Source organism: Pipra filicauda, unplaced genomic scaffold (genome assembly GCF_003945595.2).
Source record: "Pipra filicauda isolate LSUMZ 115617 unplaced genomic scaffold, ASM394559v2 scaffold666_size289731_pilon, whole genome shotgun sequence".
NCBI lineage: Eukaryota > Metazoa > Chordata > Aves > Passeriformes > Pipridae > Pipra > Pipra filicauda.
Window position 1 is genome coordinate 12,444 of NW_024104827.1, and position 20,576 is coordinate 33,019.

At 53.3% G+C, this 20,576-nt stretch overlaps 1 protein-coding gene across 6 annotated transcripts in view; it reads right to left on the bottom strand.

Annotated features, from left to right (window-relative positions):
• The window catches only part of CEP164 (centrosomal protein 164), a 32,514-nt gene extending 12,236 nt beyond the window's left edge, over positions 1–20,278 (bottom strand). For 2 of the 6 annotated variants that reach the window (XM_027739273.2, XM_039388557.1), the window contains exons 1-14: positions 20,186–20,278; positions 19,474–19,629; positions 18,298–18,402; positions 17,878–17,989; positions 17,019–17,247; positions 15,269–15,415; positions 14,036–14,167; positions 13,601–13,678; positions 11,113–11,232; positions 8,398–8,841; positions 6,950–7,027; positions 5,893–5,964; positions 2,633–2,718; positions 835–981 (exon numbers count right to left, since the gene is read on the bottom strand). In XM_027739273.2, coding sequence (XP_027595074.1) covers positions 835–981; positions 2,633–2,718; positions 5,893–5,964; positions 6,950–7,027; positions 8,398–8,841; positions 11,113–11,232; positions 13,601–13,678; positions 14,036–14,167; positions 15,269–15,415; positions 17,019–17,247; positions 17,878–17,989; positions 18,298–18,391 — 1,739 coding nt within the window. In that variant the 5' untranslated portion in view covers positions 18,392–18,402; positions 19,474–19,629; positions 20,186–20,278. The remainder of the gene's footprint in view (positions 1–834; positions 982–2,632; positions 2,719–5,892; positions 5,965–6,949; positions 7,028–8,397; positions 8,842–11,112; positions 11,233–13,600; positions 13,679–14,035; positions 14,168–15,268; positions 15,416–17,018; positions 17,248–17,877; positions 17,990–18,297; positions 18,403–19,473; positions 19,630–20,185) is intronic. The other 4 variants (XM_027739275.2, XM_027739276.2, XM_027739277.2 and 1 more) reach the window with 4 other exon arrangements.
• Positions 20,279–20,576: the final 298 nt, after the last annotated feature.

Genomic DNA, 20,576 nt, shown 5'->3' on the forward strand with positions numbered 1-20,576 from the left:
AAAATCCTGCTTCACTGGTGCTCCCCATAATGCCACCTGCAGCAGGTGTCCTTTATCAGGCTGCTCTGCAGAGCAATTCAGCCACTTCCACCTTTTCATCATGTTCTTCCCTTTGCCCCAGTTCCTGCTCCAAAGGAGACCCAGCACACACGGGTTTGCACAGCACCACAATTCCCAGCAGAACAGGGGAGACACTGCACAGGCCTCCACAGCACAGATCCTTCTCCCCCACCTTGTCCCAGGAGACGCTGCCTAATTTTTCCAGTTGCATCTGCTGATGTGTCATCTGACACAGAATGCAAAGTCAGCACAATCACAGGGACTGAGCTCCTCTGTCACAGAGGAGCTGCAGCTACGGATCCACAAATACCACCAGAATTGCAGCAACAGAAGGGTGGCTTGGGCAGGAGCTCTGTTTCATTATTTCAGTGCTGTTCCTAGTGGCTGTAAAATTGGGGTGACTGGTTGGGTTTTTGCTGTTCCCCCCATCTCAGCACCACTCAAAGCCTTTCTCAGGCAGGGTGGCACTCGCGGCCTCGCCAGCGACACCGGCACGGAGGAGGCTCTCCCAAAGACAGGGCACACGGCTCCTTCTCACCCCAGAGTCCTGAGCCACAGACCCCCAGGGCTGAGCTGCTGTTCTGGCCCTCCCCAGCACAGACTGCTCACCTGGCACCCCCACAGCAGCACAGCTGCTGGGATGTGCACACGGAGCTGCGCCGCGCCCACCAAACCGCAGCTCCCGTTCACACGCGAGCCCAGCCAGCACAGAGGGGGACAAAAGGACACAAGCTGTCACAATCACGACACCAGCGACTGAAAGGAAGCCCTTACGTGTCCCGTGGGGCAGACAGCTCCTCTGGATCCATCGGGCTGCCCAGAGATCCCTCCTCCCGCTCCAGGGCCGCCGCCTCCTCCCCATCGGGGTTCTCTAAACCCAAACACTCCTCTGGTGTTTCACAAGCACCGAGATCCCTCTCGCTTTTGCAGCACAAAAAGAGGGGACAGAAGGCCACGTTAGCTCAGCTCAGTCTAGTGGTTGCTGCAGGTGGACAAGGCAGGGGATGACAGGACACACAGGTGACAGAGGTGGCACCAAGCCACGGCTGCCAACAGGACACAAACACCCAACACGGGGCTGCCAAAGCCACAGGGAAGCTCCACACCATTCCCACCACCTCATATCAGACTAACAGGCAGCTGAGGATGTAACAGGTGCCGGTCTCAAAATGCTGGATGCCTTCCCTGGGTTATCCCCCCCCTTTCCAGGTTCTTGGAGAATGTCCCCAAGGTACATCAGCCCTATCAGCAACACTCACACTGCTGTCCAAATTGCAGATGGAAGTGTTGGCAGGCATGTTTGTATCTACAGTCCTGCTTCATCTTGGAAGTACAGAAAGGAGAGACAAGGCAAGCACAAGCAGCTTTACAGGCAGAGAGGAGAGGATGCTCAGCTGGCAAGCAGGTATCAAGTGATAAAGAGAATTCCTGCAGGCAGAACACGTTTTTGGGGACCCTCACACAAACAGCTTCTCCAAGAACAAGGCTGCAAATCCCATGTCACTCAGCCAATCATTAAGATGGGCTGCAGTTTCTTCTGCTCACAAGTTTTCCTGGCACAGGCAACAGCTCCTTGGTTCCCAGAGCCCTGGAGAACATGTAACTCTGTGTGGAGGCCAAGAGCTTTGACACAGCTCATCTGTAAATGCCACACTGCAGCTCTCCAAGGAGGAGGGGCTCGAGGGAGCAGGGAGCTCACTGCTTAGCACAGTTTTAAACAAATCACCACAAACAGGCTGAAAACAGCTCTGCTAGACAGCCTAGTCCTCATGGTAACGGAGGGTCGGGAAGTCAGCATTCCTCTTGGGGCAACAGCTGGTGAGCTGTCCACATACCAGGATATAAAACAGCTTAATGCTTACACCTGGTCCAGGTCACCTCTGTGGTGGCCTAGAGAGAAGAGAACTGTTCACATCAGAGCTGGACTCTCCTGGCACCACAAAAAGGTGCCAGGCTGGCCCTGAGAGCCCTCAGGTACAGGTTCTGCCCAGGGGGGAGCTGGCAGCCCAGCAGGACCAGTGCTGAAACAAGGGGCTGACTCAGAACCAGAACAGTCATCTGGCAACAGCCAACGACCACATCCTCCCTGGTTCAACACCACAGGGCCCAGCACAGCGTGAACAGGTTCAGACCCTCCTGGCAAGAGCGTGACTTTTGGACCTTTCTAGAGCAGTCAGGGAGCTGTAAGGGAGACAGAGGAGCTGTAAGGGAGACAGAGGAGCTGTAAGGGAGACAGAGGAGCTGTAAGGGAGACAGAGGAGCTGTAAGGGAGACAGAGGAGCTGTAAGGGAGACAGAAGGCAGAGCCACAGCTGGAGCAGCCACCAGGAAATGATGGACAGGCAGTTTCACTGCTCACCCAGCCAGAAGTGGTGCTGAGAGAGTGCTGAGGGGGTGGCAGGAGAAGGGAGAGGTTTAGTGGGAAAGACCCTGTGAGAAGCTGCAGCACCTCAGGGTGTTGTACAGGGGGCTCCTGTTCAGGTCACAGTGAGCAGAGCAGGGAGGACAAGGCAGGAAGGGCACCAGGAGCCAGAGCTGCCCATGCCTCCTGAGTTGCTCTGTTTGAACCATACCTCTCAGGAGCTTTTGTTCTTTTGCTTTGCTCTTCCTCTGTACTGGCTTTGCTTTGGTCTTTTTCCTCTTCTCCCAGCTCCTGGGCCTGCAGGTAAAAGCAAACAGGGTGGAGTTTGTGGCTCCTTCACCATTAAAGACCTTACAGGGGGTTCTGCTGAAGGTCCATGGAATCAGCACTGAGCCCAGGGACCACACAGATCCACAGGCTGTTCCAGAATGTTGGATGTGCCAACCTCCTCTCCTGGGGGTAAGCAAGGGGCTCCAAACATCACAGGAATGCCCTGCAGGAATGCTTCCAGAAGCACAAGAAGCCTGGGAGCTCAGCTGTCTCAGTACAGAAGATGAACTCCCTGCCAGCACTAAGTACTTGGGACACAGGTTTGGCTTTTACCTGAAGGTCATTTCACATTCCCAAGTAACTCTAAACTTCCTGAAAAATGTAGGACGAAAATCTCCTACAAGAGAAATGTCACACACAAACTAACGTGGTGGGGCCATAAAACAAATTGATGTGTTGGCTGGGACCAGAATCCCATCAGGGCTCAGTCCTGCCTCCCATCCTGGTTCTAGGGCAGCTTGTGCTGGGCAGCACACACACACACACACAGAGTCACCAATCCAGGGATTTCTGCCTCTAGGACACATCAGGGTGGGCGCTGCCCCCTGAGCAGCACCCTGAGCATTCAGTTGGCTTATTTATGACACAGGAAATACTGGGAATATGAATAGCCAACATTTGAATGTGAAATAGTATCACCTGCTCCTTTCCCCACCTGCCAGCTCCCAGATCCCTCTGTCCCCACAGCACAAGGGGAGGGAAAGGACTTCCCTCCTCACCTGCCAGCTCTACAGGAGGCAGCGAGGGCTCACCCTCCCTGCTGAGAGTTTGGGTCCCCAAAAACACATCCCATTCATAAATTCTTGGTGACCACGGACCCAGTAGGTGAGCCCAGCCCCTCCTGTGCGTGGAGCAGGGCCAAAACAACACAGAATTAAAACAGCAGTAATTTATGCAAATGTTCAGTGGAGCAAACAGCAGAAGGATTCCCTGCAAGTGCTGTCACCTTCCATCACATCAGCCTGGGCAGAGCTCTGCAGCAGCCCCCCACCCCCAGCCCCCCTCCTGCCCCTGTAACTAATGACTCCAATTCCCGGGAACGAGGAGCTCAGCAAATGTTTCCTCGCTCAAAATGGGCTCTGTCACTGCTGCCTGGGAACGGGAAGGAGCCAGACAAATGGAGAAGGATAACAGTCACAGGGCACCTCTGCTGAGCCCAGGCATGGGCCTTCTGCTGCCCCTCTACCCCACAGGACAGTCCCTCCCCAGGAATCATGGGCTGCAGGAATCTCTGGACACATTTGGAAGGTGAAGACAGCACTTGTCTGCAGGAAATGAGGGCAGATTTTAAGCCCTGTCTGTGGAATTGTCAGATCCTTGCCCCTCCTGCCCCAGCTGCATCCCCAGAGGACACCTCACACGCTCAAGACACAAAATCAGTTGTGTGAACAACAGGAATGACAGACCCTGGGCCATCTCTTCCCTCTGCACAGCACAGATCCCAAGGGACTCAGCAGGAGCATCTCACATCAGCTCGGATCATGCCTGCATCCCACTCCTCACCCCCGGCCCCCTGGGCACAGCAAGGTGCCAGCACTGAGCACTTCAGACACAGCTTTGCCTTTGTCCTGAAGTTTGGGCACTGCCCAGGCTCCCCAGGGCAGTGGGCACAACCCCAAGGCTGCCAGAGCTCAGGGAGTGTTTGGACAACGCTCTCAGGCACAGGGTGGGATTGCTGGGCTGTCCTGTTCAGGGCCAGGGGTTGGACTTGGTGTGATCCCTGTGGGTCCCTGCCAACCCAGGATATTCTACATTCCATGATCTGCATCTTGCACTTTCAGTCTCTGGTAGGGGAAGGGTGGAAGGAGCAGCCTTCCCTCTGCCAGCAGGGCAGCCAGGTCCAGCAGGACACATCCCACAGAGCCTCTGCAGCCACCACAGCTCCTGCCACACACCAACCAAACCCCTCCCATTCCGTGCTCGTGGAGCTTCCAGAGGTGTCGTTTTTTAACAACAGAACATTTTGCCAGTACATTCAAAGCAAGGCAGGCTCCTTACACATGGAAGCAGGCACATTCCTACAACCAGAGTCATTCCAGCCGAGCCTCTGTGTACAGACACAAAAGAGCAGCTGCAGTTCTGCAGGGAGCACCATTTCACACCCAGCCCTCCCCAAACAGGGCTGTAATAAACTCCAACGTGGCTGCTCCAGCAAGCATTTGCATGCACAGTGCCTGCACTGCAGGGAGGGAGAGGGGGAACACAGCAGGCATATGTTTTGTTTTCCCTTCACATCTGATTATGCTCATTATTAGGCACAAGAGGACAGGTGTATCCTCCAGACACAACCTCACAAACCGGATTGCTCCTCTCTGCTGGACAGGTGGGGAGTTTGCCACTCAGGGTCTCCTCCAGAGCAGCTGATCACTCACAATCAGCACAAGGCTGAGTAACCCCAGCTGGATCCTGCCCTCCACGGCGCTCCCAGCCAGCCGGGATGGAGCGGGAGAGCTCCAGAGCAACGTGGGGCTCAGGAAGCCAACTTGGCAACGTGCTGGGAAGACAAGGGTAAACCCGAGATGCACAGCAACCTCCAGTCAGAACTGCCCAGCCACTGCTGCATCCCAGGCTAACACGGCATAGGAGCACAGGCATATGCTCACACAGTGCCACAGACTCCCCGAAAGGAGCCCATTTTCCCTCCACATGAAAGCAGGCAAGACAAACCAAATGCTTAAAAATAAGCTTCCCTCTACCAAAATCTGTCAGAGGGAGTTAACCTCCTTTTCTTCCCATTGATTCTATCGTGTTTCTGCTACACAAATCCTTCCTATCTGCTTAAGTGAAAGAAAAGGGTGAATATAGCCACAAAAGAAGAAAGTAAAATAGACTCTACTTCCATCTTTCCCCAGGAAAGCCATTTATTGACACTCACTGGGGCAGGGAAAGCACACAGGGGAGCCTGCACGTGTGCACCCCTGAAGCCATCCCCTACTCAAGGTTTATGTTCTTTATGTAGCTTCGTGTACCTCATCTCTGCAGCAAAAACAGTGCCCTGGTAGTGCTGCTCTGATCCCTGATACCTCACTGTTCACCTCTGCAGAGCCTTCACACTGACAGCATCACACTGGTGGTGCATCTCACCCCAGTATTTCACCTGCCTGTTCACAGATCACCCCTGATCACACACACAGAGCTCACCTTGCACACAGGGCTGCCTAAGACAGGAGCTTCCAGTACTTCCTCAGGAAGCTGGTTCTGGAAGCCCAACACCTAAAGAAGAAAGCAGAAAAGGATCAGTGTCTGATGAGAACACACAGGGTTTGCCAGAGATCCTGAGACCAAAATCCTGCCGTGGCTTGGAATCCCCACCCACTGACAGCAGCTCAGCAGCAGTTCCCTTCACTGGGTCCCTAAGGAAACCCTCCCTGTGGGGTCCAGGGACATCAATGCCACACAGAGAGGACACTGTGGGACTGAGAGCTCTGCCACACTCCCAGTGCACCCTTCCACTTTGGCCACAGCAGGCAGGGGTGACACGTGGTACATCCAAAGGGCACACGTCTTCCCCCAGCCTCCGCTGCTCCCCTTTATGATACTATTCATTTCCTCTCATTTTTTCCTAAAAGTCAGCTCCCACAGGCTGTTCATCTTCCAAGACAATCCTCCCTCCTGGCAGAGTCTGTGGGGGTCCTTGCACTTGGCTGCACAGGGCAGTGTGTGCACACACGTGCCCGTGGGCAAGCACTGCACAAGGCAGAGCCACTTGCCAACACAGGCTTGTACCAACCCCGATAAATAATATTCTCAGCCATTTGCTGGCCATGCTGCCTCTGCTCCCACTGGCAGATGGCAATGGCAGCTTCCTGTGGAGATGAAGAGATGCTGATGGGCATCTCCCCCCATCTCAGGGCTTCTCTCCTGCCTGCCCTCCCACAGGCACCCTCCAGAGCCAGGTCTCCCAGCCACACACACCCCCCTAAGCAAAAGCTGCCGAGTCCCTTAAAGCACAATTTTTACCCTGCTTATTATTTTCCTTTTTGCAATTATCTGAGCACAGTCCCAGCTCTACGTGACCTACTTTTCCAGGGATTCTGCCTCACCCACAGCCCCAATCTGCGAGGGACAGGGTGACACTGCTGGCCTGTGCCACAGCTGTGAGGGCACTGCAAGAGGCAGGCACAGCACTCCCTGGCTGCACCATCCCAGAGGAACCTGAAGCCCCACGCCCAAGGGACAGGGAGTTTTGGTGACTCACCAGAGGCTGAGCCAGCTCCCTGTTGGAGCCATTGGAGACATGCAGGTCCTCCCCACTGATCTCCGACGCCTTTGAAAGCTGAGAGGAGAATGCACGTTACAGCCTGTACATGTCTTACCCCTGCAGCTTCACCTGGGCACTCCCAACACCACAACTGGCACTGGGAACACAAATCTGTCCCCTCTGTAACACGGGAAACACGAGGTGACTGAACCAGACACTAAGGGTACGATCCACAAGACAAGCACAAAACACCACAGGTAGGGGCAGGAGATGGGACTGGGGAGGGCAGAGAAGTGCTCTTCAAACACCCCTGATAAAAGGCACTTGCTTCCCTCTTCATCTGCAAGGATGTCTGCGGCTCTTAGAGCTCCCAGCCCACCACCAGAACAGTACCAGGGTCTCTTAAAAGCACTTTAAAAGCTCATCTTGCTGTGCCTAAGTGCAGTGAGGGCTGCTACGTTCTCACCATCATGAAGCCACTGTTCAATGGGAACACCCCGTGGCCCTGTTGACTTCAGCAGGACAACTCAGGTGCAGAAGCACCCAGGGAAGGGTTTGGAAAAGCAATGCTTTCAGCTCTAAGCTCTTCAGGACAGAGCATGTTTTTCCAGGCTCGGCTTTGTGGTTTATCATTTCTTACAGACATCACGCATCAATGAACTAGAGAAATCATCAAAATCAGCAGGAAGGCAGCCAGATTGGAAAGAGATCATTCATCAGAGCCCATACTCTAACTCAGATCCTATTCTGGAGTACCACCACGAGCAGACAGTGCCTGTCTGGCAGCCCAGCTGCGGGGTCAGGCCACTGTGACACTCGGTGCCTCCTGTCAGGCTGCAAACCCAACCCCCCCTGGTCTGTGGCCAGTTCTCCTCCCAGAGCGGGCAGGCTGGGAGGTTCTGTGCTCAGAGGAGAGCTCCAGAGCCAGCCCCAGGGCTCCTTCCTTCCCCGCTCCGACCTCGCAGCTCCCGTCGCGTCCGCCGCGGATCTGGCGGCTGGCACTCACTTCACAGCCCTGCCCCAGCGCTGCACAAGCTGAGAGAAACAACAGAAGGAGGGAAACAAAGCAGCGCGGACAGCTGGGCTCGGCGTGAGCTCCATCCTCAAACCTGCTCGCTCAGGACAGACGGCAGCGCTGGAACCTGAGATTGTTCCTCCTCCAAGACTCAAAACACGCCTCGCAGTTGAAGGTTTTGCCTGTCAGTGGCTTTGGACAGCATTTGGTGCGTGCAGGAGAGAATGATTGCCTAGCTCGATCCTGGAACGCCAGTCTGGGAATTCAGAGCACTTTGTGCCCCCCCAGGAACACCCTGCTGACCAGGAAAGCACTTGCACTGGCTCCACAGAAAATGAGGCAGTGTCCCAAGGGCTTTCCTGAGTCAGGGCCTGAGGAGACGACAGGAAGAGCCAACACCAACCCCAAACCATGCAGGCAGGTCTCTTACTTCACCAGCATCCAGCCTGCTCTCTGTTTTTGGATCAGCTGCTGCTTCTTCCCTCACTTCATCCACCATCTTTTCTCCACAGGACACGGTGTCAGCAGTGGCAGCCAGGCTCCCCAGCTCATCTGCCTCGGCATCTTCCACAGCTGCAGGAGCAGCTCCAGGCTGCCCAGGACCACTGGGCACATCCATCCTTGCTGTGCTCCTTTCCCCCACAGACTGGGGCAGCTCCTCAGCTGCAGGGACGTCACCTTCCACCTCAACATCATCTTTGTCCAGTACCTCATCCCCAGCAAGTTCCCCACCAGAGTCCTCCTTGTTCTGGCCAGACAGGCTGCTGTCAGCATCTCCAGGAAGGATTTGAACTGGAGATGGAGGGCACGCAGCATCAGAATCCAAGGAAGACTCTTGCACTTCTTCGGCATGTCTTGATTTTAAAGATTCCTTCTAGGCAGCAAGTCAAACACAATTATAGCCACAACATTCTCTCTGGGGGGACGCAGGGGTCAGGAATAGCACAGGCTCTCCTACAGCAAGCAGCAAAAAAAAAAAAAATCACAAAGCTTTGGGTGACTTTGAGACCTGTTTGACTTCTTTTCACACAGTCCCATTCCAAAACAAGGGACCTCATTGAGATAACCTCATTCATTTCTTGGGCTCTCACTTAGGTTTTTTCATCTGTTGTTTTTTTATTCACAGGGTCTCAGTGGACAAGAGTGGGCAGCACCCAATGTGCTCCTCAGCAGACCCATTTATGCTTCCACATCAGATCTGTTCAGTAAGAGATGGGAATGAGTTAGAGACATTCCCATTAGAGACTGGCCATTCCCATTAGAGACTGGTCATTCTACTTCTGTCTCATGTTTTAAGCAGAGAACAGTAGGCAGGATCATCATCCCACCTTCCAGCAGTACAGACTTGAAGGTGGGCACTGACTGAAGCTCAGAACAAGCCTGTGACTAACACAGGAGGTTGAGAGATGGCAGAACCCACTGGCCTGGGGAGAAAAGCAACCCCAAATTAAAGCCTAGTCACCCAAAGGCTCCACTGCCTCTCCCAGCAGCAGGGACGCCACAACACCCACTGTGGAGAGCGGAATAGCCAGGAGGGAGCAGGAGAAGGTTCCCTCATCAGCATGCAAACAGCCCTGCTCGCACGTCCCACTTCCTCACTGTTTTATTAATGCCGCGGTGTCTCGTCAAACATCCCTCACCCCGCGCACGGCGCGTTCCCGACGCCCAGCGCATATTTTAACGGGGTATTTTTATCCCAGTGCCGCTGGAACGCCGGCAGCTCCAGGCCCAGAGCTGGGGCACGTTCCCTGGCGTGCCATTTGTCTGTGAGACCTTCTCCTTGGGGCCGGGGGAGCCATCCATCACGGCTGGAGAGGCCAGGGAAATCCAATCACCGGGCCCTTCCCAAAAAACCTGCAGTTCTGAGCCTCACCCGTAACTCCCTGTGCTGAGGGACAGCTCGTGGCCCCTGTGCAGAGCAGTGCCTGGCTGGCAGAGGTCCCCAGAGTCACCCTCCAGGCTCTGGGAAGGCCTTGGTGACATCAAAACCCAAAGAAAGGTGTGCAAGGGCCATTTCTTTAGGGCTGCTCCAGTGGAGGAGCTCTCATGGTGCTTCCTTTTATCTGGGGATTAGGGTGGCTGGAAAGGTAGGCTCCTCTTGGACAGACTTGCTTTAGAGTTCTCTTGAGGACACCCCACCAGGAGACCTGACAGCATCCAGGATATCCCACATGAGACCAAGCTGGATTTTGATGCTTGAAAAGTGCACAGGCACAACAGAACAGAGCAGTGTAGCACTAATACTGTGCACACAACAGGGTTTCTCTCCAGGCAAGTTCACTTCAGTTACTAAAATATCCCAGAATAATTTCTTTAGCTGGTAGAATCCTATTTTAAGAACAGTTATAGACAAAAACTTTTGTTAATGTTACACCTTGATGATCACAAATGCAACTCTCCAGAAGAGGGAACTGTGCCAGCCAGAGACACAGGTGGAAGAAGAGGAGGGAGGTTTTCCTCCTGCAACAGACTATGGATTTTCTATGGATTTCAGAGCTGGGACAAGTCAGTTGGGTCATAATTGGCTTTCACTGATCTTTTCACAAGCTGCAACATGTTTTACGTGCACTGAGTGGCACTAAAGGATGGGAAATTCCTGCCTATCAAACCATTACTCCCAGTGATTGTCATAAGTCTGGAGAAAAGCACATTGATACCAACAGGACCAGGTTTGGGAAAGACATGTGATCCAGAAGTGAACAGTCAGGATAAACAGCACCCACCAAAACTCCGTCCAACTCAACTCAGAAAGAAGGATGACCTGCCACCCTTGCACTTTACCATGCTGAACGTGAGAGTACAACAAATGTCACATTTTTTCTACCTTTAAAAGGAAAAATTGGGAAACAAACCTCATACTGCATGGAGAATAACTTTGAAGGGTGATGTGCTCCCTTCCTGCTCCCTGATTCCAGGCTGTTCTCAGGCACAGAGAGGGGGTTAGGAATGCCACAGCTCATATCTGGGCAGTGTTTGCCCTTGGATTTTACGTTTACACCTCTCTCCATGCACATAACACTTTAACCAGCAAAAGAAACAAGACAAGCAGCCACCAGATGCAACCACAACACTAGAAGCTGCCTACTGCATGCAAAAGCTCAGTGACACTGTGCAAGCAGGAGGGAGATGCCAGAGCCACCATCACCTCTGCCAGGCTGCCAGCATCCTCCACAGGACTCCCGGGGTGCTGGGGAGCAGCTCCAGGGGGATCAGCACCATCAGCCAACGGGCTGCTGGGGTTCTCCTGCTCTGCCTCGCTGTTCTCCTGAAGGAGGGGGTGACACAGCCACTTGCAGAAGTGCCCAAGCCACCTTTCCAAGCTGGGAGAGTCACACACTGTGACACTCTTCCCAGACCCTTCCCAGTTCCAGACTCCCTGTGAGCTGTATCTCCACACTCCCCCAGCACAGGGGACAGCAAGGCTACACACCCAGCAGCCATTCCTCCCCCCACACCAGTCAGCCCTGTGCTGGTATCCCAGGGATGTGTTTCCTGGGAAGCAGCAGCACTGCTTCCTGCACTACATCCCTGTGGGAACGCACCAGCTCTACTGCTCTATGTTCATGTGCAGAGGCAGCCCCCTTTCACCCTCCAGCTAGTAAAGAAGTCAGGAATGGTAATTTCCCAACACAAAGGACCCCCCTGATTCCCAGCATTTACCCAGAGACTGATGCCAAGGTGCCAGCACTGCCACAGGGATGTTTCTGCTGGCACAGGACTCTCCCCAGGCACCCAGAGGTGCTGCCAGACCTATTTCTCCTCTTGTCCCTTCCAGCACTATCCCCAAGCCCTTTTGTATTTTAGGGAAGAGTCTCCCATGCCTGCAGGGAGGACTCAGGGTGCCAGAAGGCAGGAAAGCAGGTCCAGGGGAGAGCTGACCCCACAGGCAGCCGAGCACACTGAGCTCTGGGAGAGACCCTCTTTCCAAGGGGACATTCAGACTACTGCACACACCTTACACCCCAAGTTCTCCAGCATCTGACCTGGGTTTCATTTTAAGTGCCTTTGCCCCAGTTAACCCATTCCTTGCTCCAGAAATGCCCACTGAGGGGGGAACATCCACCTCTCCTCCCTCTCTTCCCAGACACTCCCATGCTGCCTCCACTCACCCAACATCCCATCTCTGCAAGTCACTAAAACCACATATTTCCTTTGAATACAGACCCTCAACCCTGACCACGGGCTACACGAAGTCAGTTTTTTCATTAATTCACCCATTGCTGCCTAGACTTCCCCCCGTAGGACTTGCTACACAAACCCTTTGCTCTGTTTTGCGAGGAAGCTGGAGAGTGGCTCAGGAACAGTCTGAGCCTCGCTCCCAGGAATGCTTTTCTACTGCCATCTCATGGAACTACAACAGAATTCTATTTTCCAGTGGGGCACTGCTATCTTATCAGGACTAGGACATCACCCATCTGGGTTAACAGCCTGGCTGTTGGGCAGCAATTGCCATTCCATAATAGATTCCTGAAGCCCCATCCCCAGGGCACTGACATGCCAAGACAGCTCTTTGTTCCTGCACACATTAACATTTCAGTGAGGAACTGGGCCCCCACAGGCTGCTTGTTGTCTGGAGATGAGAGAGTCAGGGCTCTCTTTGTCACATCCACTTTAGCATAAGCCTTCACAGATCCTGCCCAGCACCTCGAATGGGTTCTCCAGCAAAGTACTTTACAGCTTAATTTTTGTGTGCTGTGAAAAGGATAAGGCAAATACTCTAAAACACTTTAAAAGAAATTAATTTGCCTTTCAGATACTGGAACAGGATTTTCAAAGCGGTGAGAAAGGATTAATGTCAGCACAAACAGTCAGGCCAAATCAGCAGAGCTGCTTACAACGCACTTCCCATTGTGCCCTTGTCATCTTAAGCCTGATCCCAGCTAAGGCAGAGCACAGGGAAAGCACAGTGTCTGCACAAGGCCCTGGGTGCACTGAATGCTCAGTGTCTCAGCCACGGGATTTATCCCCAGTGCAAGAAGAAAGAAAACAGGTTTTGTGTTGCCACAGAAGAGTGGCCACGTGCAGCCCACATTAAGGTCCTTGTGGGACCGAGGGACAGTGCAAGAGCATTCCCAGAGGACATTCCCTTCTCCTTTCTCCAATGCCACCATTGCAACTTCAGCTGAAAATGAGCCCTCTCCCTCCACTCACTGCCAAAAAAACACATGGAAGCAAAGTGTGCCTCTTCCTCCTCGAGCCTTCCTCCCACAGCCAGTGCAGTGGCACCTCTGACCCGAGACCCTCTTCCTGCTGCTCCCTGGAAGAGCAGGTCTCCACCTTGCCTGGTTCACCTACATGGCTTTAGTTTTCTCTCCTTTGGAGTGAAACAAAGTGCAAAGATGTCTCCTCAACTCCCAGCTACCAAACCACAACCATCCTCCTCCAAACACAAAACCTGCCTTCAGCACCCACCCCACTGCCCCCTGTGGGCCACTGTCTGCTTCTCACACACCCCCAGCCCCGAGGCTGTGCCTTCCTGTCCTTCAGCCTGCTCCAGGTCGTTCCTAAGTGACACAAGAATCTTGTCCCTCTGGCACCATTCCTGCACCCTCATTGCCTGGGTGCTGGCAGTGCCTCAGCTCCTCTCCCAGCAGGGCAGTTTCACCTGCCCATCCCATCACCCCTGGTCTTACCTCGAAGTCAAAGCTGCCTCCCAGGGCGTCCACATCCAAGTACAGGTTTTTTAACAGTCCTGATGTCCCACGGAAACTCTAAAAGCATTAAAAGAAGGAGACGGCCAAAACTGAGTCCTGCCCTCTGCAATCCCACGGGAAGAACTGAGGCTTCCTCAGCAGTGAAATAAGGCAGCAGAGCCATGGCAATACACCTACAGCCAGCTCATTTTGGAATTGCACCATGGTAGGTGTTGATTTGGGGGGATTACAATGTGAAAACAGGTTTTAGATGTTTTTTGGCCACCAAACAGCACAGGGAAAATGCAGCACAAATTAAAGCCAAGAGGCAAATGGAACAGCCACAGTCAAGCAGCCATTACCAGGGGAGCATCACGAGACTTCGTGCACTCTGGTTACTGTCACACACACTGAGAGCCAAGGCACACAAACTACCTCATTTTCACTGTCGTCCTCCTCGTTCCTCCATTTATCCAGAGCCGCCGTGTCCAAGGAAATCTTCTCGTCGTCACAGAGCAAGCCCAGCAGGTTCCTGGTGTGCCCAGTGGGCTTACAGATGTCTGCAAGCTGTGCAGGCCAGAAGAAAGGGAAGAGAGAGGACAGATGACAGGAAAGGGAAGATGGAAACCCACTGAGACCCTGGGCAGCTGCTGGAATCTGGGAAGGAGCTCAGGACTTCACTGCCACCCTTGTGCTGCCAGAGCCACATCCAGCTGGGAGAGATGTTCTTAATGAGGCCAAAGAGGCTCCTGTCCTAGGGGGGCACATCTGAAACCCTCCTGTGCCTCCAAACACTGATTCAGGTAAGACCACAATAAAATATTTGATATCACCAGTGACAAGACTTAACTCAGCGAGAAAACCTTTAGTGAAGGTGTTGATTTGTAGGTTTCCCACATATATTGCTTCACTTTCCATTAAAAGATCAATTTCCCACCACTTAACAGTTTGTTTATTTGTAAGGGTGATTATTTGTGTGTTTTGCACATATTTTGCTTTGCTTTCCTTTAAAAGATCAATTTCTTACCACTTAACAGGTTTGTTTATTTGTGAAGGTGATTATTTGTGTGTTTTGCACATATTTTGCTTTGCTTTCCTTTAAAAGATCAATTTCCCACCACTTAACAGGTTTGTTTATTTGTAAAGGTGATTATTTGTGTGTTTTGCACATACTTTGCTTTGCTTTCCTTTAAAAGATCAATTTCTTACCACTTAACAGGTTTGTTTCATTGACCCAAAGGTCAGTTTCTATAAATAATCATTTGACATGATTGTAAGTCTTACATTTATCAGGAAAACTGTTCTTTTAAAATTTTTTATTCTCAAATAGATGAGTGAAAGTATTGTTTATTAGACTGTATTATCTGTATTGTTCACCATGCTTCACTTGCCCACCAAAGTTCTGCTAAAACAAACTGAATAGATTTTGTTTCCCCCACAGTAATTGAAACAATTCCTTCTTTAAATCTGCTAAACACAGCAGAAGAAAGCTCAGCACTAATGTAGCACTGGGCCCCCTAGAAATAGAAGAAAAGAAATACTGCTGTTCTGCTAAAAAGCTGCCTTTCAAAGCCAGCAGAAGATCACAAATACTGTCCTTTAAGCTTCTAAGTGTCCCCACGCCCGTGAGCCTCTGCAGTGTGCCCTCCAGGGAAGAGGGAGCCTCACCTGAGTTCCTTCCCTGGCCATCAGGTCGGAGTCCACCACGCTGCCCACGGAGCCACGGAGGACGACGGGCTGAGCCGGAGCGAGGCCACGGAGAGGAGAGAGGGGCCCCAGGGGCAGCTGGATGGGGGCCAGGTGGGGGCCCAGGGGCTGGAATAGGAGAGGGGACTCGCTGACAGGAGAGCAAAGGTGTGCAGCTCCCTTTGGAAAGGGAGGAGGGGCTCCCCTGGGCAAGCCCAGCTGAAAACCTGCTTGGGGCCCCCACAGCCACCAGCACACGGGACAGGGGAGGAAACACACTTTGATTTACTCGAATATTTTGCCTTCCAAAGACCCATCTGAATGGGACCAGAATGCTCCTTTCTTTCAGAGGGCAGCAGGAGCCCTGGGAGCCATCCCACATCCTCACCTCTGAGCAATGCATGCTCACACCCCAAGTTATCATCACCCAGAAATGTGACCATCCTGTTGGACAGCATGGAATTCCCCATCCCAGGAGTCTCACCCAGCACAGGTTAAACCAGAAGCACATGTATGCCAGGGTTTTACTTGTGGCACTCCAGGGTTTTCCCTGTGGCACAGCACTACAACCAAGGGCTGGTGCTTCAGCAGAGCACGTGTGTTTTCAGAAACCAGAGTCCCTGTGCCTACACAGGATTCCAGACTGAAATCAGAGTTAATTCACTGATGGATGGGGACAGGGGGATGTCATCACCACAGCAATGGTAACAGAATAAATCACACTCTGGGCTTAAACTAATTATTTTCTACAGATGGCCACTAACCACACGTACAGAACAAAGAATGTTCACTGTCCTTCAGCAGAGACAAATGTGCTTCCATCAGGTTAATTAAAACTTTTGGGATAATCTACAGTTTATCTGTTATTTATAGTTCTTATCAGCTGCCTGAGAACTACCACACTGGTAATGAGAAACCTGAACTGGCAACTCAGTGGAGCCACAGCTGGGCACCAGCAGAGCACAGCAATCCATTAATGCTACACACAGTGACCTTTCAGTTCATTTTTGTCTTCAGAACAAGAGATTCGGTAAGTTCTTATTAAATTGAGGCCATTACTTATGGACAAAGACAAAACAACCTGGAATGTCCTCCCCAGGTGAAGGCAGGATCTGTGATAGGCAACAGAGGGAAAATTTTGGGCAAAACTGAGCAAAATGGTTGAGCTATTCCCAGAGGAAGGAGAAAATTACAATTACAGATGGGTTCCATCACACCTGTAAGTCGCTTCAGTGTCCTAAGACACAGGTACAGCCACCCAGCTGTGCTCAGACCTGCAAAGCCACGGGCCAGTAACCACTGGGAATGCTCCTCCTCCCGTGTGGAAGAGGCAGTTCAAACTTTCTCCCATTTTTCTTCCATTTAAGAGGGAATAGAGTCCACTTCTCAAGGTGCTGGCCACGGATGAAGGAGAGCTGACTGCAACTTGTGGTTTCTTATATCACCTTAACCAACCCACCCTGGGACTCGAGATTCAGCAATCAAAACTAAGCTGCAGAGAGCTGAATAAGCCATTCCCCCTCAGTTTAGACTGCGGGACCTCCAGGGAAAAGACCAACTTCACAGTGTGCTTACTACAAAGAGCCTTATAGCCCAAATTAAAGGTGATTTTGTATTCAGTGTTGCCAACTCACTTGATTTACTGCCCATCACCTGGGTTTGAGTTCAGAAAGCCCTTTGTGTCCCCTCTGCCCAGCCCTCCCCAGAAGCACCACAAGCAGAGTCTACTCACAGGGGTTTGCTTCAGCGACTGCTTCTCCTTCTTGTCCTTCTTCTCCTTCTTCTCTTTCTTTTCTTTCTTCTGCTTCTTCTCTTTCTTCTCCTTCCTCAGGCTGCCCTGTGCCAGCAGCTTCTCCCTCTCCCGGATCACCAGCTCCCTGTACTGCTCATCACAGGGGTGCTCCCACATGGACTGGCCCGTTGCAAAGTTGAAGTAATACACATCACCAGTGGTGTCTTGGCTGCACGGCAAAAACCAGCGTGAAAAGATGGAAGAGCACATAAAAACACAGCTGCACAGGCCAGAACATCCTTGCTGGGTGGCCCGACCACCTGGAGCTCAGGGAAGAGGAGCATGAAGCCTCCAAGAGGCCAAGAATACATCAGTGTGGGGAAGCAGCCCCTCCTAGGATGCTCATGACCTTATCAAGCTTTCCCAACAGTTTTCCCCCCCTTCTTCTGCCACCCCAAAAAGCCCTGAGCTCCCTCAGCCACAGGAAGTAAAATACTGTGGTAAAATATCTCTCCTCCTCACCACCAGAATGCTGGGGCAGCACACAGAGAGGAAGGACAGGAAACACCAGGAATCATAGACTGGTTTGGGTTGGAAAGGACCTTAAACATCCTCCCTCCTGCCATGGGCAGGGACACCTTCCACTACACCAGGTTGCTCAGAACTCCACCAAACCTGGCCTTGGACACTTCCAGGGATGGGGCAGCCACAGCTGCTTCCCCGTGCCAGGGCCTCCCCACCCTCACAGGGAAGAATTTTTCCCTGATATCCAACCTAAACTCCTCTCTGTCAGTTTGAAGCCATTCCCCCTTGTCCTGTGACTGGGAACCACCCAGGACAGCTGCAGCCAGAGTCTCACCAGGGCTTCCAGTCAGGGGGTAACGGGGCCACCAGGCACTCCCTGGCCAGCCACAGCAGCTCTGACTCCTTCTCGGGGTCAATCCCGATTATCGGTGCAAAGTTCCGGATTTCTAGGAAAACACGAGAGGAATCTGTGAAGACAGTCTACACCAGCCACTACACAGAAGAGCCACCCTCCCAGCTATAGCAGGGAGCACACTGGAAAATCCAAAACAAAGCTGCTCAAAGCCACCAGCACAGTCCCGTGTGTCCATAGCAAACAAAGAACTCATTTTTCAGCCCTGTCTTCTGCGAAATTCCACGTATTTTACCCTCTCCACCCACACCCTCCCCAGTTCCCGCTCTCTGAATACACCTAGAAGTGACCTGTGTGCCTGAATCCCTTCTCCCAGCTCCCAGGAGGACAGGCAGCACTCACCTTGCTCATCAGGAACGTAGGAATCGTTGTAGTCTTCTTCCAGAATGAGCTGGTTCCCGATGCGCAGGGCCCCTGCCACGAGTCCCCTCTCCATGGCTCCCACACCTGGGGGCGAGAAGGAAGCAACACAAAGTCACAGCTGCCCTCAGAAATGAAGGTTCCCTGTCCCCCAGCACATGGCAGAGCCCTTCCATCTGCAGCACACGCAGCAAAACCAAATCAAAGAGCTTCCACACACACTTCCAGGGGCTGCAGAAACAAGGAGCAGAGCTGAAGCAGCACAAAGTTATAATCAGATCCCCCAGGCCTCCGAGTTTCTACAGAGGAGATGAACATTTGCTTCAGGCACTTTTTAAGCAGGTAAAAAAAAAAATAAGCTGAAAAGAGAAAGGGAAGGAAGAGAAAGCAAGCAGCTTTCCCAGAGCTCAGCTTTGAGAGAAGTCTCAGGGCTGGATCAGCACTGCCCAGGGACAAGGCAGCTTCTCCCTACTTACCTTCACCTCTCCCACCTTCTCAGAGAACACTCCAGAAGCTGCAAAAGGGTCCTAATTTAACACATCCCACCTGTAGCCCATTGCTTCGTTATTTAACTCGTAGACCACAGCACAGCTGGGCCCTTGCAACCCATCCAGCACAGGTTTAGGCACTTAGACTTTAATTGCCTCACCCCAAACATCCCCAACTGTGGCTCTGCATGGCCACCTTTGGTCAGCACGAGCCTCCCACCACTGTGTGTGGGGCCAGATGCCAGTGCCAGCACAGAGGGGACTGTGACCTGCTGCTCAAATACAAGGTCAAACCTTTCAGCCTAAAAACCCCCAAGTACTCAGTGCACAAAGCATTCCTCTGCTATACTCATGAGACCCAGGGGGTTGCAGTACCTGCCAGGGGTCTGGGCAGCGTTAACACCCCAGTGATGACTGCCCAGAGCAGGATCACCACCCACTGCCTGTAACCAGCCAGTCGCTGCCCTCTTCACCTCCCTCTGTCCTCAGCCCACTCCGTATTTATAACTCTTATGTAAAACAAGTCTCAGAAGCAGCAACTAATCCTGGCAGTTTCCAGGCAAAGATATCCTCGGGACACGCCAAAGCAAAACAGCATCACGGGGCTCACACACCCACCCCCCACCCTGCAAACGTCCCCAGTTAGAGCATTTGGATGTGAGCAACTCACTCAGGGCCTTCTGTTCGCGTTTTCCTGTCCCAGCTCTAACTCAGCCCCATTTTCCATCCCCGGAGTTAGCGCTGGATGGCTCACTCTTCTCTTGGAGACGCTGCCTCGGCGCACCCGGGGAGAACTTACCGTGGCCTTTCAGTGCTTGAGGGGCACCTATAACAGAGGGGGACAAGGGGGAACAGTTTTAAACTAAAAGAGGAGGGATTTAAATGAGATATTAGGAGGAATTCTCCCCTGTGAGACTAGCGAAGCCCGGGCACAGGTTGCCCAGAGAAGCTGTGGCTGCCCCATCCCTAGAAGTGCCCAAGGCCAGGTTGGACGGGGCTTGGAGCAACCTGGGATAGCGGAAAGTGCCCATAACCACGGCAGGGGGGTGAAACTGGATGAGCGGATCCCTTCCAAGCCACAAAACCGTTCCCTGGTTCTATGCAAAGCGAAATTCAAAGCCAGTGCAGCCCGTGCAGCCTGGAGCCACGGGAGACGCGCAGCTGGCGAGGAGGAGAAACAGCTTTGACTAATAAAACATAAAATAAAAGCAAAGAGAAAGCCCTTTTCGCCCAAGTCTCGACAGCGTACACGCGACCGCCGGGAGCCGGCAGACCCCACGTGCGGCGGGAGGGTAGGACCACTCCCCGCAGCCTCCCTTCCCCGAGGGAAGCCTCCCCTGGGGCCGGGACCCCCCGGGCCCGGTCCCCCCGTCCCCGCTCACCGTAGCCCCGGGCCCGGACCCGCTCCGGGGCCGCCGCCGTTGCCGGGAGCGCGGGAGCAGCCGCGGCCGCTGAACCGGACCCCGCCCCCCGCGCGCGATTGGCCGCTGGGGGGATGCTCGGCACCGGATTGGCCGGCGGGGAGGAGGGACACATGACGTCACCGAGGCTGGGCCGCCGGAGGGGAGCTGCGGTTGCCATGGCGACGCGTGGGTACCGCCCGCGGCGCGTCCCGGCGGGACCGGGACCGGGACCGGGACCAGGGAGCGGGACGGGCACGGGGAGAGGGGCCGGGAGAGGGACGGCGGCAGCGGGGAGGGCCGGGGCGGGTCTCCCCGGCAGCGCTTCCGCCGGCGGGCGGGCTTTCCGGGGCGGGTCTGGCCGCGCCGCCAT